This window comes from Pongo abelii, chromosome 1 (genome assembly GCF_028885655.2).
Source record: "Pongo abelii isolate AG06213 chromosome 1, NHGRI_mPonAbe1-v2.0_pri, whole genome shotgun sequence".
Classification (NCBI taxonomy): domain Eukaryota; kingdom Metazoa; phylum Chordata; class Mammalia; order Primates; family Hominidae; genus Pongo; species Pongo abelii.
The window spans coordinates 65,852,180-65,869,200 of record NC_071985.2 but is presented as its reverse complement, the minus strand read 5'-3'; the positions used below and the strand labels follow the sequence as shown (position 1 = coordinate 65,869,200).

General features: G+C 40.4%; 1 protein-coding gene across 6 annotated transcripts in view; it reads right to left on the bottom strand.

The window, feature by feature from the left end:
- COLGALT2 (collagen beta(1-O)galactosyltransferase 2) overlaps nt 1–17,021 on the bottom strand; it is a 121,945-nt gene that overhangs the window by 29,055 nt on the left and 75,869 nt on the right. For 5 of the 6 annotated variants that reach the window (XM_063725314.1, XM_009239972.4, XM_054553812.2 and 2 more), the window contains 4 exon segments: nt 15,834–15,951; nt 14,356–14,490; nt 9,992–10,196; nt 4,590–4,709 (listed from right to left, as the gene is read on the bottom strand). In XM_063725314.1, coding sequence (XP_063581384.1) covers nt 4,590–4,709; nt 9,992–10,196; nt 14,356–14,490; nt 15,834–15,951 — 578 coding nt within the window. 6 annotated transcript variants of the gene reach the window in all.

Genomic DNA, 17,021 nt, shown 5'->3' with positions numbered 1-17,021 from the left:
CCTTCTGATGCTGATGATTCTCAAATATCTGTCTCTAGCTGGAGTTTCTTCCCTGAACTCCAGACTCATATATCCAACTATCTTCTGCCTTTCTATTTAGATGCCTATTAAATATCTTAAGCTTACGTGACCAAAACTACCTCCCCACCCCCCAGTCTTTTTCTATAAAGTCTTTCCCATCTCAGTAAATGGCATATCAGGCTAAAATCTTGGACTCATTCTTGATTCCTTTCTTTCCTTCACGGACTGCATTCAGGTCTCTGTAAGTCCTGTTGCTCCACCACCAAAATATATCCTCAACCTGTCTGTTTCTCATCACCTCCTTGCTAGAGCTCACATCTCAATCACCATCATGTCCCACCAGGAGAGAGGTACTGGTCCCCCACACTCTAGTATCCTCACCACAGCCCAAATGTTCCTTCTAAATGCATGAGTCACATCAGGCCATGCCCCCTCTGCCCCACCCTGTCTTCCACGGATTCCCATTACTCTTGGAGTGAAATCTAAATTCCTTACCATGGCCAGAACGTTCGGTGTGATCTGGACATTTCTTCTTCCATTACTTCACCTCCCTTGACCCAACTCATTCTATATACCCCAATCATGCTGGCCTTTTGCCCCTGGAACACCCCCAAGCTTTTCCTGTCTAACAGTTTTTACATGTGCTCTTCTTTCCACTTGGGACATTCTTCACCCAAATATTCATATGGCTGCTTCCCAGATATATTGTCTGTTATCTAACTCTCTGTGTTAGAATATAAGTTCCCTGATGGCAGGGCTTCTGCCTGTTTTGTTCACTGCTTTATGCCCAGCATCTTGAACAATCTGCGGGGTACAGTATGTGTTAAATAAATCCTTACAGCCTGATTATCTCTTCTAACACCTTCATTGGCTCCTTAAGAAAGGAATTCTTCTTTAGCTGAGCATTCAAGGACTACAACAATGAAGCCACCCCACCCTCTCAAACTTTATTTCTGCCTACTGTTTTAAGTCAGCTCTCCTTCAGCGCGAGAATACTTTGTCTTTTCTTGGTCTGTTTCCTCTGCCTGTAGTGTCCTCACCATACCACTCTTCTTGTTTAAATTTTACACTTGTACGCAAGCTTAGCTTAAGAACCATTAGGACTTGAGGCTCTCCTGGATCACACAGGCCATAGCAATCTCTTTCTATCCCAAATTCCTATTTCTTTGATATTTTCTCCTTTCTCAAAATGCTATACTGTGTTGTTAGTGTTTTTTTAAACATCTGTCTGTTTCGCCTATTAAGTCATACATACCTGAAAACAGAGAATTGATCATAAAATGTTTTGAATCCCCAGTACCTTCAGAGAAGACGCATACATTACAGGCATTCTATGTTTGCTCACGAATAAAATGCATGTACTAATGCAAGCTTGTTCAACCGTGGCCCGCAGGCCACATGTGGCCCAGGATTGCTCTGAATGTGACCCAATACAAATTTGTAAACTTTCTTAAAACACTATGTGATTCTTTTTGTGATTTTTTTTTTTTTTTTTAGCTCATCAGCTATTGTTGTGTTAGTATATTTTATGTGTGGCCCAAGACAATCTTTCTTCTTCCAATGTGGCTCAGGGAAGTCAAAATATTGGACACCCCGTTCCTATTCTTCAATCAGTATAGTCTTTCTAACAACACTATTAGCAGCCATTTATTTACTGCTCATTGGGTTCCAGGCACTATGCAAAGTGTTTTTAACACCTAGTTAATCTTTTATTAGAGAAAGATACTTGACTGATAGGATTTTGTCATTAACAACTTTTTATTAATCTTACATGGACTTCTAGGCCATATTTCTGCATTATACCCCTCAAAATTTTATTTTTCCAACATTTTCTTACTCCTATTATGTTCTATATTTTTAAAATTCAGGAAAGGACGTAAGTATAAGAATGAAATAAAATGCGATATGTAAAGTGCTTAGCACTAGAGGTGGCATGTGTTGGGAGATCAATGATGAAAGCTATAATTTACAGGTTCTTCTCAAATGAACTCTACCTGGCTAGCATGGTAGTGTGCATATTCGTAATTTGCAATCATTAAAATTTTACTGATGACATGTGCATTTCTATGTACTGAGAATTTCTACTGTCAGCCCTGTGGGAGAAAACAAGAGAACATAAGGTCTGGCTGGCCTCCCTCTGAGGCCAGAGAGACTCTCCCTACTTGGGAGTCGAGACCGAGAGCCATGACACAGGGATAATCAGGGACAGCACTTTATCGAGAGGTAAATGGAGTCATAATAATAGCAACACCTCATTATTTTATGGAGTTGATATACTCTTTTATTTGCTCTTCTCAAATTGCAAAATCACTCTATAGATGAAGAAACTAAAGTCCTGAAATCTGATTCTCCCTTCATAAGTGACAGTGTCTAAGTTCGAGCCCATTATTCTGGCTTTGGGTTCAGTGCCTTTGTCAATACAGTTTTCATTCATTCATTTGCTCATTTGTTCATGCATTCAGCAGATATTTTTTTGGTAACAACTATATGCCATGCACTGTGCTAGGTGCTTGGGATACAAAGCAATAAGATGCCACCCATATCCTTTAGGGCCTAGAACACAGGGAAAGCGGCAGAAAAAGTATGTATTAAAGAAATTCGCAAAGGAGATGTCTGAGGGCTGGTTCAAGAAATACTGTCACAGTAAACCAGCTCCTTGTTTCATCATTTCATCATCATTCATTCAGTCATTTAACAAATATTTGCTGGGCATCTGCCACATGACAGACAATGTGCTAGGTCCTGAGACTAATACGATGAAAAAGGAATTTATAGTGTAGGAGCAAGGGAGTGGGAAACAGATACTCATAGACAACTCAATGGATCTAAAAATAAACTCATGGTCTCTCTTTTCCTTTTTTTTTTTTTTTTTGAGATGGAGTCTCACTCTGTCACTCAGGCTGGAGTGCAATGGCATGATCTTGGCTCACTGCAACCTCTGCCTCCTGGGTTCAAGCAATTCTCCTGCCTCAGCCTCCCGAGTAACTGGGACTACAGACGTGCACCACCACGCCCAGCTTATTTTTGTATTTTTAGTAGAGACAGGTTTCACCATGTTGGCCAGGCTGATCTTGAACTCCTGACCTCAGGTGATCCACCTGCCTCAGCCTCCCAAAGTGCTGGGATTACAGGCATGAGCCACCACACCAGCCATGGTCTCTCTTTTCAAACCTCTCCTTTATTCTACATGCCCTATTCCATTTAAAGTTCCTAAAATCACCCCCAGACACTCAAGACAGAACTTGAGAGTTTTCTCTATGTCTCCCTTTTGCTTATCCACCTACAATCAACTCTTGGCTATGTCCTTTCAAGCCTATGCCCTAAGCTTCTGTTCCTTCCTCTCCATTCCCACTGTTACTGCTGTAGCTCAGGTCCTCACCACCTTTTGCCCAGTAGCTGTGAAATGTCCAAAGTGGTCTCTTCACCTCTGGCCTCAGACCAGCAGCCACTGCCCATGCATCCCATGCATGCTCCACCTACACTTCTCTTACCTCTAGAGTGACCTTTCTAAATCCAAATTCAACCTGACATTTCTGTGCTAAAATCTTCTTGAGAGTGCCTGTCCTTTCAGCTAAAGCACAAATACCTTCTTATACATCAGAGCCTCTTGGCGGGGCTCCTGCCCACTTTCTAGCCTCAGTTCCTGCCGTTCCTCCCTAATCACCTCCACTGCCCACATACACACCTCCTATGCTTTACTGATGAATAATAGAAAATAGTCCCTGCTTTGGGAAGCCATTTCAGCATCTTCCCCTAGGTTAGGTGGATTGGTTACTTTCTCTTTTAGCCACCATTGTACATCACACATAATAAAAAGCATAGCTACTGATGACTGAGCACAGCAATTCATGCATCATGCCAGACCCAGAGGCAATAACAATAGTGTTTAAGGACATGAACTTTGGAGACAGCAAGATGGGTTCAAATCCCAATCTGTCATTTGTTTAGCAGAATGATCTAGGGCAAGTTACTTAAGGTAACATCTCATTATTTTTCATCTTTAATATGGGCATAATAAAACCCCTTCATTGAGTTGTTGCAAGGATTAATGAAACAATGTACAAAAAGTGCTTAGCACTTTATGATGTAACAGTGGTATCTGTTACATCATGAGCTATTATTAAGTTAAAGTTATAACTACTGTGGCTGTATTAGCCTTTTTACATATACCATGATGAATCTGCCCAAAAACCCTGGAAGTTTTCATTATTTCCATTTTACAACTAAGGATATTACTGCTCAAAGTCATATAATTAAAAAGCAGCCAAGTTAGGGTTTAAGTCCACACCACAAAACACTATTATAGCAATTATCAGATCTTTTGGAAAGTATTTACTTGTGTACCCAGTGCTCTTCCAGGATGGGAAGCTCCCAGAAGGCAAGACCTTGTTATATTCATATTTCCCACAGGAAAAGTTTAGGAAAGAATGAACAAATGAATAGCTATGTATTCAGCCAGGGGAGACTGATGGCTGTGAAATTCCAATCCTGGAAGAGGAGGGAAGTGGCTAGCATGGCCACTGTGGCAATGGAACAAGAGCCATCCCCTCTGCTCCTGGGTCACTCACTCATTGCTTCAATCTGCACATGGATGAGGTTCTCGATGTCTTCCTGCAGTGTCTGATGGGGCTTCAGGGGGATGGGCAGGTAGCCATAGTGCTCTCTGTTGCAGAGGTACATCTGGATGCCTGAGGATCCAAGAGAGGGACAAAGCCAACAATCAGAAAACACACTGCTGAGTGACAAGTGAGGAGAAGGAACCTGAACTGTGTCTGATGCTGAGTTTGACACTGCAATTAAATAAGTGGTTGTTTCAAGTATGTCTATAGACCTAAAAAATGCTCCTTTATTAAAAAAGTAAAACACAGCATTGGGGACTAATAAAAACACTGGGCTATTTTTCAGCCCAGAGGAAATTGATTTTTTTCTCTCTGAAGAAAAAGCAAACTCATGGCCTGGAATGAACAAAAAAGGCATGAAAGGATCAAAAGGGAGGCAAGGAATTCCCATTCCGGAGAGCAGAATGGAATACTGTAATCCACCTACAGGAAATAACAAGAAAATGAGGAATGAAATCCATACTTGATATGAAAGCAAACAGGAAAATTCTGTAACGCTGACAGATTATTAAAGCTAAATCTAGGCATACATAGAACAAAAAATGAAAAAACAAAGGAAATTTAAAATTCTCCAAGATTCTCCCTGGTTTTATTGTTTCCCTTAGCAGGCATGGATTTGGAGCCAATCAACAGACATGAAACTTCCAAAATCAGTTCATATAGAGACAAAAGAGTCTGCATTTCAGAATGTCCTGTTAAGAACCTGTAGTGTGACAATACCAGAAGTATGCAATACCCTTCTCATATTCATATTGTTCTTCATAGCTCCACCTGATAACTTGCAGAGTTATAAGGCATCTGTGTTTAACCAGACAGCTAGAAATACAGGAATCAGGATGGTCTCATACAGATCATTGGTCAGCAGTTGACACTCCTGATGAATGAAAAGACTGCTTAGTGAAAAGGATGAGTCCGCCATGTATCCCAGCCTCTGGTCCATGTATCCAAGCCTCTGATTTGTTAATTGTGATAATCGTCAGTGTTTTCTGGAGAGATAATTATCTGCATAGGGACTTCTCTATTTTGTGCAGATGAAATTTCCTCCAGTCAGCTACATCATCTGTCAAATCTGGTGAAGCTGTCTCATGGAATTAACAGAGAGGAAGGAGAAAAGAAAGTAACCTTTATTCCCTGCTTTTACTGAATCTGGTTTGAATCAAGGCTGGTCTACCAAGCACTGTCCCTTCTCTTGCCTTCACCGAGCAAACTCATTAGCTCTGCTGTTTGCCCACATGAATGCTTCTGGGGAGCTTCAAAGTGCACCTTCTTGTAAAGTCATGATGAATTCAGGAAGTGGAAGGAAAAAGATATTAAAGGTGCATCTCTACCCTAATTAGGCAAACCATTTTACCATTTAACTTTCTGAGGCTTCCATAAAAAAATATGATACCTATCCAAACTATCCATCAAGTGTGAGGGTACAAGGAAGGCATTTTTAGACATGCAAGACCATAATATATTTACTTGCCATCATACTTTCTCAGAAAGTTACTGGATGATGTGACAGAAGGATGAGGAGGAAAGGAAGGAAGAGGAGGAGGAGGAAGAAGAGGAGGATGATTACAACCAGCAAGAAAGATTATAAACAACACGAACAGGAGAGTCAGTGTATAAGAGAAGAGAAATAAGTCTTACGTTGATAGCTGCAGCACCACTCAGATTAGAGTATATTAGAAAACTCCAGAACAGACATCTTCACAAACATGGAAAACAAGGACATCTGACAAATCTGAATATTCTGAGAGGAGTTTGAGGTAATTAGTGACTGGTTTTGGATCATACTAGTAATAACAAAACTAAGCAAAAAAAAAAAAAAGGCAATTATTAAAGGAATTGCCTCCAAAGAAAATTAATGGCGAAGGAAAACTAATCATAGCCTATAAATGACCAAGCTTGGAGTTAGGCTTGCATGTTTACAACAAGAACACTGACCATCAATCTGTTTGAAATTACATTGGGAGAACAGGGTGATGAGAAGAATGTGTTTGCATGCAGAAGGCAAAAGGCAGAAAGAGAGCTAACTCCTCACAGTCTATAGTGGAGAGTCAATAAATAATGCCCCAGGTGAAGTCAGAAAATCAAGAAGTAGCAATGCATGCATATTATTTAACATGGATGTAAATATTATACTAAAATGATCACTTAAAGGAGATAAAAGTGGTTGCCTTCTGGAGGACAGAAATGATGCAGGGTGATGTGCAGGGGACTGTTCATTTCTTAGTAAACCATGGGGAACTATATGAATACTTTCAACCATGTGCATGGGCAGTTTGATAACAGAAAATTTAAAATAAAATGTGTTAATAATTAGATAAAGTCTATGAAGGAGTCTGCACTCCCAGTGAATGCTGCTTCTGAGGAAGACAATTTTTCTTTTGAAAAAGAAAAGTGAATTACGCTACATTTTGAAGGACTTTGTTTTTCTTTTAAACATATAAAACATTTTCTTGTACTCACATAGTACCTTAACATTGCAGATTGATATAATTATCCCTATCTTTGGTGATGAAAAATCAGACTCAGGCTGTCACTTGTCCAAGGTCACATAGTAAGTCATTAGTGCCAAACCTTTGTCCCTAAAGAGCCAATGCCAAGTGCTTTCTACCCACCCAGTAATTGGAAACTCAGTTCCAAGACCATTAGTCACTAGGGGATTGCCATCCCTCCACATGGGGACAAATTTGATCACTACCAGTGGTGTCCAGGATCTGTCTGCCCATTGCCCATATCACTTGCCTCTTTTGAGTCACATCAGACATTTGGAAGACGACTGGCTGGCGCCAGGATGGTTCCTGTGGCCGTGATACAGAACCCAGATCACTGGCCACAGTGGGAGGTGAACTCTTGACCCTGGACTCATTACAGCCACAGAGACTCGCCTATGACCACACGTGCTGTCTTCTTGGGCTAGAAGGGTGGCCAAGCCCCGCTCACCAGCACACTTGGATTGCTCCTCACTCATCACCCACATGGGGCAATGGCTAGAGTCTGGGGTGAAAGATTTAGGACCAAGGTTTGCGGTTGGATGGTCCTGCCTGGGACATGGATGATACACAGCCAGGGAGCTTCAGAAGAGTGAGAACAAAAGAATACCAATCATATTTCATGAAGAAAGAGGAAAGTGCTTTGCTTTGAAACTAAGAAAGGAAGAGCCTAGAGACATGCCCCGGGCTGCACATGACTCCCAGGCTCATTCATGTTTCTCTTGAAAATACTTAGAGATAAGTACAATATTACCTCAAAATCCACAGCTGTCAAGAAATACCTTTCATTTCCCCAAAATGACAGTGAATCTTTCCTGCCTTGACTCCTGCCCTGTTCATGGTCTGCACCACCAATCTGGCCCTTAGCTTTCACTGCTTCATGACTATTAGTTGTGTTTTCACATGTAAAAATCTTAAGTCCCAACTAACACCGTGCCAGGAACAGAAGGAAAAACTTGGGAGTTCATCCTCTCTCTTTCCCTTTCTATCTCCTCTTCCCAAATGAGTCACCAAACGACTTTGGGTGTCTACCTGCTTTCAGTGTTCTAAAAAAGCCTTTGCAAAGTCTGACCAATAACACACAAAGTCCTGGTGAACAGGCCAAGCACAGGGCAGAGCTGAAAAATTCCTGCTTAACCTGAATCACTTTTCCCATCCCAATATCCAGGTATTGGTTTCATACAATGTATCATAATAATTTAGTGCATGGGGTCATAATAATGCTTTGTGCAGTGACTATAAAGGAGGACTCTGTTAGGCAGTGCCATTCGTGTAATTGTTAATATCTCACTTTCTTGGAACATCCTAACTTCAACCTCTGAAGGAAAGGGATTGGCGCTCAAAGGACTCAAAAAGCCCTGACTTTGCTTCCCGTCCTGGGGAAGTCAGAGCAAATCACAGACCAACTGAAAGAAGCAGTTTCCATTAACACTGACATAGGAATCTTTGCAAAAAACTTTCAATCATATGAGGATTGCTTTTGCCTAGACACAAGGGCTACAAAATGCCTACACCTGGCCAAAGGGTCTAAATTGCTCCAGCAGCCAAGGGGGAAATCAGCCTGACCCATTTCTACCAAATATTCTTATTCTCAGCAAATCTACAACTGATGAGTGGGACACCTATGGCTTTAAGGAGAGTCTGATGTGTGAATTGTACCTTGAATTTGTATTAATATTCTCATCTGCCAGCCACTTCCTCAGCTGCTGGAGGATCTTTGCACCATCTTTTCCAACCTCAGTTATATGGCCACAGTGAGTTTATTCACCATCTTCTTGGTTTATGAACCTATTTTTGCTAGTGGTTAAGTGGCATATTTCTGGCACATTAATAATGGGACCCGACTTCTGTCAGGAAAGTCTGAATTATCCTAACAAAGCTTTGCTCTGTTAGATGCCATGTGTCTTGCTGTTGAACTGCTCTTGTGAATTGTGTCCTCCTGAAGCAAGTGTAGGGTGAAATGAGAGAAATAACTTTCCTTCCTGTTGACTTGTCTTTCTCAAAAATCTACAGGCCCCACTAGAAATGCTTTCCCAGTGGTTCATAAAAGACTTCAGTCGTGCTTTGCCTCTCCTTCCACAGGGACTGAGGCCGAGACTGTTCGGTGCCTCTTTATCTGTTCTTTCCTTCTTCTAGAGTGTGAAAATTGCAGTGCATGCATGCAGAGAATAAAGACGACATTCTGAGCCTCCCTTACAATGAGGTATTGTCCTGTGACTAAGCTCTGGCTAACAGGATTTGCATGAAGTGCTGCATTCAACTTCTGGATTGCACCCTTCAAGGGACAGGGAGAGTTCTCCCTGCTGTTTCTGCCTTGCTGGCTGAAACGCATCCGTGGTGGTAAGACACCTGGGACTCCACAATTAAGGGCAGTAACTCATGGAGCGTGAGAAGCAATACACAAGAAGCCTGGGACTCTGAACACTTTGTGGAACAAAGCCACTACAGCAGCTCAGACTTTTTCAAGAAGAAATAAATTTCCATTTTTAAAGTCTGGGGTCTTTGCCAGTGTTGTTTTAGGCCTCTGTGACAGTTCCCTAATTAATAAATGGACTTCTATAATAAACAATTGCAATGCAGTCACACCACAGAGAACCAATCACCTTCCCATAATTCCCAACATCATCACCAGTCCCTCCAACTCAAAATAGAGTGGGTTCCTGGGTAGAGGCCGGCCCTGGCTCTTGGTCATTGGTGCTTCCAGGGACAGCAACATAGAGGGTGCTGGTATGGTTATTGCAGACAATTTATTGCCTCTCACTATCAGAAATATGAGGCATTTTTTTCTTTAATAAGATGCACAAAATAAAGGAGCTGGTCATTTTGCTGTGTCTCCATGGTGGCACTACAACCAAAGACAAACAGTACCTGCTTGCCTGCTGGAGAAGGCAAAGACAATGATGTCATCAAAGGTCCAGGTGTAGTCCTGGTGTGGGGGATAGAAAGTCAGCTTGTCCGAGGCCTCCTTCCTGAGGTCAATTAGGAAGGTGGAGTGGACCATGGGGACGGGGAAGCATCCTGTCCTCTTCCATTCTCGAATCTGAACATAGTCTGGTGTCCTCTTATAGAAGCCCTGTAAAAGAGCAAACAGGTGGGTTGTGTTTTCTGATCTGAAGTCGTCATCCTTCTCATTTGCTAGACTGATTCCTTTCAAGTTGTCACCAGCTAAATACAAGCTCCAAACAAAGCCACCTTCACTCCTCTTATCATGGCCTATGAATTTCCAAGTGAGCACAAGAAATGATGGCTACACATAAAATAATACTAAAAGGGTCTTGATATAAGGAATAACTTTGATTTCAGAATATCTCTTAATAATTTCATAAAAGTGAATTTTATTTTGACTTATGATTAAATATGAAGCATGAGTATTAAGAAGTGGCAGAGCAGTTAAGAGCACAGGTTCCAGTGTCAGACTCCCTGAGTTCAAATCCCACCTCAGCTACTTATTGTCTGTAGGTATGGGTCAAGTGACTCCACCTTGCTGCACTTGTTTCCTCATCTCTAAAACAGGGATGATGGCACTACCTACTCCATGGGGTTAGCTGTAAAATTTAAGTAAGGTAGAACCTGAATAGTGTTGAGACTACTGCCAGCACCAAGAATGTATCAACAAATACTGGCTCCTATTAAAATGACATTACACTATGGCTAATATTTGTAATTAAACATGCATTACTTAGATATACAAATGAGGGTCTTCTTTCAATGCAGTTACTTAGTCAATATTCTGGTGAAGCTGCAGCTGCTCCACAGTTTTTGGGGATTCAGCTTCTGAAACTTCCTTCTGCACAAGCACACAGGACAACCAATTTCCTTATTCCAAAGCTTGAATCATTTCCAGAAAAGATGAAGATATATCTCAACAAAACATGCTTATGAAACATACTTGTGGAAGCTTTGCCAGGCATTTTGGAAAATGTTCTAGGTGATGGCAGGCTCACTGGAATGAGTGTGAAGTTTTGCAAAGCCAGCACTCCGAAGGGCACGATACTCTGGAAGTTCTTACGTGTTCATTAATCAGTTGCATCACTTCATGGTTACATTTCCTGTTGTAATTCAGCATCCACACATAAGGCACTACAGCCTCATCTACTTCTCTGACATTCCCTTCAGGTTCTAGAAGAGTGTCCTAGCTGAGCTAACCCTAATGCGAACCCCATGATAAGGGAGGAGGATCACAAATGAGGACTTAGAAGATGTGGGTCTCAGAGTCATCTTAATCACTTTCTAGCCATTTGATCTTAGTCCATGCCTACCCTCTTTGAGCCTGAGTTTTTTCTCCAGAAAAATGGGATAACAGCTGCTCTGTCAATTTCATAGAGCTGCAGAATGAATCACATGTGATAAGGTCTATGAACCTATTTTGGGAACTGCAATTCATTATATGAAGTATTATCATTACTATAATTTATTAGCCTTTAACTTAAGGATCATTTAACATCCTCTATGGTTTTCCTAATACTTCAGCTTATGAGCAGTCTTCCAAGGGATAAAGGGGACTCGGGTTTTTTTAAAGGGCTGCTTAAGTACTTGTGTCAAATATAAAGTTCTAGATTACTTAGGAACAATATTCCCAGAATGATAAGCTTGGAAAATCCATGATGATGATGAATCACTGAATATCCTTGGGGTGGGGCTAAGAAGGAAGGAAGCAGGGAAAGTGAGAGAGAATAAATGTGCCTCCTGCAAGGAGGCAGAAATGATGAATGTGTTTTTTTTCCACATAAATTGAATCTTGTTGGTAATAATTCCTGTTCATTGGCCAGACAACATCAAGGACATTTTGTTTTGAATGAGTTTAAAGGCTCTAGGAACCAGGTCCTGCTTTGAACTTATGAAGTCACTGGCCCTGTCTATTCCTGCTCTAGTAGAGACTAACTGGGATGGTAGAAAGCCAAAAATAAATGTAGGAAAATAATACTTGTCCCTAAGTTGCTCAGAATTTAGTTTTACTGTACAAAACAAGTGAGCACATTTCTCCTATTTGCTTTTAAGTCTGAAAGCAAATAAGGAGATAATACAAATTTGTAGGCTGCGGCCACTAGGATAACCCACCCTTGTTGCTGGTGTCAAAGCACAACTCATTAAAAACAACCCTCAAGTGATTCTGCCATGTGAAACACTGAAAATGTATGAATTTAAACCAATATAATGTTTTCTCCCAAGGAAGTGAATGGCCTTTAGAAATATGAACATATTACCTTCCCAAAAGAGGCACAGAAGATAGCACACATTCAAAATCTCTTACAACTAGAAGAAATAATTACAACAAAAGAGGAATGCTTCATCCAGTAGTGTACCAGACCACACATTGTTAAATTTTCAGAAATTTTGCAAACCAGTTGATATGCTGATAGCTTGGAATCCATAAAAACAAAAATCACGTTAATCCTCACCACTCTAATGACACCTCAGGTGGCAGTTTTGCATATTTTTAATAGCTGTATCATCAAGTGGCTATACTGCAGTTTACTGAACTTTTCCCTTAGCTTGACAACATTTAAGTTGTTTGCACAGTGGGAGTATTTAAACCATAAAAATTGGCAATGCTACCAACTAGGGTTTTTCCCACAAAGAGCCAGTTATTAAACATTTATCAGCACACTACTGGCCTTATTTCTCATCCAAAACAAAACCAAATATAAAGGGGAGACTCAAACTTTAGCCCTTTGGCCATGAGAATACATTGAACATACTCCCCCTTTTTTTGAGACAGGGTCTCAGTTGCATAGGCTGATCATAGCTTAGGTGTGATCATAGCTCACTGCAGCCTCAACTTCTTGGGCTCAAGCAATACTCCCTGCTCAGCCTCCCGAACAGCTGGAACTATAGGTGTGCACGACACTACAACTGGTTAATTTTTTGATTTGTTGTAGAGATGAGGTTTCGCCATGTTGCTCATGTTGGTCTCGAACTCCTGGGCTCAAGTAATTGTCCCACCTCAGTTTCCCAAAGTGTTGAGATTACAGGCGTGAGACACTGCTCCTGGCCAACATATCTTATTTTGCTTAGCACATTTTTATCCTACATTGATACATATTACATTAATCAGTTGAATCTAATTCTTTAATTAAAGAATAAAAAATATAACCAGCCATGAGCATTCACTAAAACAGACTGCTACTTTGAATATTTTACTATGAAAAAAAGAAATAATAAAAAATCAAACCTTTTTTAACTTGAATTTTATAAAAATAACCTACGATGGTAGTTTTCATTATTAGAACTCTTTGGAAATAAATTTGGCAACATACATCGAAGGTCATCAAAATATTTGTACTTTTTTTTTTTTTTTTTTTTTTTGAGACGGAGTCTCACTCTGTCACCCAGGCTGGAGCGCAGTGGCGCGACCTCGGCTCACTGCAAGCTCCACCTCCCAAGTTCACGCCATTCTCCTGCCTCAGCCTCCCGAGTAGCTGGGACTACAGGCGCCCAACACCACGCCTGGCTAATTTTTTATATTTTTAGTAGAGACGGGGTTTCACCGTGTTAGCCAGGATGGTCTCAATCTCCTGACCTTGTAATCCGCCCGCCTCGGCCTCCCAAAGTGCTGGGATCACAGGCGTGAGCCACCGCGCCCGGCATATTTGTACTCTTTGACTCAGTAATTCCACTTCTAAAAAGCTATCCTAAGGATATAATCTTAAATGCTGAAAAATTATATTAATCATGACGGTCACGATAGTTAAAAAGTTGTGAATAATTTAAATTGTTTTTCAAACCAAGATAAAGGTTAAGTAAATTGGAATATAGCCACTTGGTGATAATACAGTTATTAAAAACGTGCAAGTTTTATCTATGATGTTGTTACGGTGATGGAGATTTAACATCTGTCTTGTTGGTTTTCTTTTAAACTTTTTTTAATTTCTAAGTTTTTCTATAGTGTTCTTGTGTTAGTTTTGTAATGACAAAAAGAATTAATTAAAAATAGTAATTCCTGAATCAGGTGGGGGAAAGTACAAATTCCAGCATGCTTTATTGGCTAATTTGACGTTTCTAAGGCTAAGCTCTTTAGACTATTTTTTCATAATAAATTAACACAGAAGAGCGCAACTGGGTGTAGCATTGGACCTAGATTTACTGCCCTTCCTAAAAAATGCTTGCTCTGGGAACACAATGACATGCATGTTTCAAGGGAGTAAACAAGAGAAGGGTGAATGGGACTACTGTTGACCGGGTGTTGCCTTGTTAAAACTAGTAGCCTTAATTCATTTAAGCAAAAGACTTGCCTTAGGGGTGATTCCGCACCAGAAATTAGAATACAGGCCCCGAGACTCCAGCATGGGGGCCACAATAGTTTTGTTTTCTGCAATCAGTAGATTGAGGGTCTGTGGATTAGTCAGGAAATTGTCAACATCTATGAACTAGGAAAAGAAAAGGATAATGTTAGGTGAAAAGGTACCTTTCAGTAATGAGTTTGAGAATAACCCAGCCCTTCTGAAGGATCCCAGAAACTTGCTCATGACATATGGAACCAGCTATCTATGTCCTCCTTATTGAAACCCATTGCAGCTAGGTGGCTTTCATTCAGTCAAAATATATTTAGTCTAACTTTCATATGTTGGGCTCTGCATAAGGCACTAAGCAGTAAACTGGTGCTGCCATACTGGGCATAGCCTCAACCAGGAACCAACCTACACTTTGGCTAGTGTTTTAGGCACAAGATATTAATGGCTCCCAAGCCATTAAAGGTTCATTCAAAAACACTTACTGACTGCCCAGTCTAGGTACAGATGGGCATGCCTACTTAGCTTTTCTACAGTAATGCCAGAGTAGCTCAAAACAGATCTATTAATGAATTTTAATGTGACAAGTAGAATTTTTGTTTAAGTACATTGTATCAACCCATGCTAACCAGTGAAGCTATTTCCTATTCTTAGGAGTCCATGTTAACAGTGATTTATTTAGAGACAGTATAACAACAGATTCTAATTTATAAAAGAAATAATCATACTGAACTGTACACTGAAAAAGGGATAAACTGACAGATTTTACATTTTGTAGGTTTTATCACAATAAAAAATTCAGAAGTCTTCATTTTTATGATAGTCCGTCTGTTTACCCCAAATTTTGTGATTTAACATTTGTACACTTCAATGGCATTTAAACAGCTACACAATGTTAAATATTGTCAGTACAATTTGAAAACTTCTATGAAAGGATTTGTGTCACAAGTGTGCATGATACATTATTGGGCAGATTTTCACTGTGGTTGAGGGCTGAGGATGGACATAAATTCTCCAAAGAGAGCATCACTGTGCCAAGCAACAGATGCTACTCCCAGATCATTCAGGAGCAAAAGGGAACCATTTCAGAGCTGTTCAGCTGAATCACTTTTTTAGATAATTACTTTTTCATATCCCCCAAATTCTTCCAAAAAGTTGTAAGAACAACTTACATTACTTTACCTACAGCCTTTCCCGTGAACTAAAAATACACAGAGTTCTTATGCTTGTTGCATGGCAGAGACCAAATAATTCAGGCACTTCTTCACTTACCCACCGAAAATGCATGTGGGCCTGAAGATGAAGTCCAGGTAGCCCAGTATTAAACTACCAAAAATTTCCTTGTGCCTTTCTTAAAAAGTGGGGGAGGCACTGCCTAATCAAAAAGGTTGTTTTGATTGCTTCCATGGTTCTAGTCTTTGGACGACTGATTTGGATACATTTGAGATGACAGTTGTCAAGAAATCAAACATCGTTTTTACCAGAATGTAGTCTGACCATTTTTCCCTCGCAGTTCGAAGGGCTGCCTGTCGTAGTTTCATCACATGCGCAAACCGGGAGGTTGGCCAGTGCTTTGGTCCAATTTCATCAGGGTAAGACCTAAAATAATAATAATAGCTCACCATTATTGAGTGCCTACACGTACCAGGCTCTGTCCTAAATGTGTTTATATGTATTCATTTAATCTTCTATCAATCCCAGGAAGTAGATACTATTATTATTGTTATCATCATCCCCATATTACAGATGAGGAAACGAGAGCAATGAGAAGTCAAGTAACTCACTGCTCACTGTACACAAGAATCTTTACATGAAATATTTCAATGGGTTCTCATGAGAGCCCTTTAAGGTGAGTACTACTTCTCTGCATTTCACAGGTGAGGATATCAGGGTAGAGCAGTTAAGTCATTCGTCCAATGTTACACAATGGGGCACAATCAAAATTTGAATCCAAAAAGCTCATGTTCCTAGACAATTTTTATACATCCCGACATCAAATAGATTTGGAGAGTATGCAGTGTAGAACATGAGTTTCCCAGGAAAAACAGAGGTTTAATTTACTTGTTGGAGTCTCCACAAATGATTCCACACAGTCTAACACATTGATCTATCTTAGGTAAAGTGAGGTCATGGGATCTCTATCAAGATTCACAAAATAGCCAGGCCAAGACTCCTCCATGGCCACATAGGCAAGTGGGTTGAAGCACACTCCAAAACTCTTCTGAAGGCACCCAGCTGGCATGGACATTGATACCGTTGCAGTAACCCAAAACTGGCCACCACTTCAAGATCTCATAGCTGCACTGGCAGTACATTTGTTTTAGTGAGTGAAAAACTGCAAAAACAATGAGACTGTAACTATACAAATAAGGTTAATAAAACTATGTACAGCACAGGAATTCTCTGGAATATCTTTCCCAATTATTGTTTCAATGAAAATCAGTGGAATTCTCATTTTTCTAAATATATTCCCCCCCAAAATGCCTGCTCTAATATTTTTTCACACTGACCTTGGCATATAATATATTTAGTCAAAACCTGGCTGCAGAGAACATTACCAAGATGCAAAGAAGGGACACAAAGTATTTCTGTGCCATTTTTGTTAGGCCAAACTCCATTATAAGGCACTCTAAAGGAGTCTTTACAATCTTTTATGGTGTTCAGGCTTC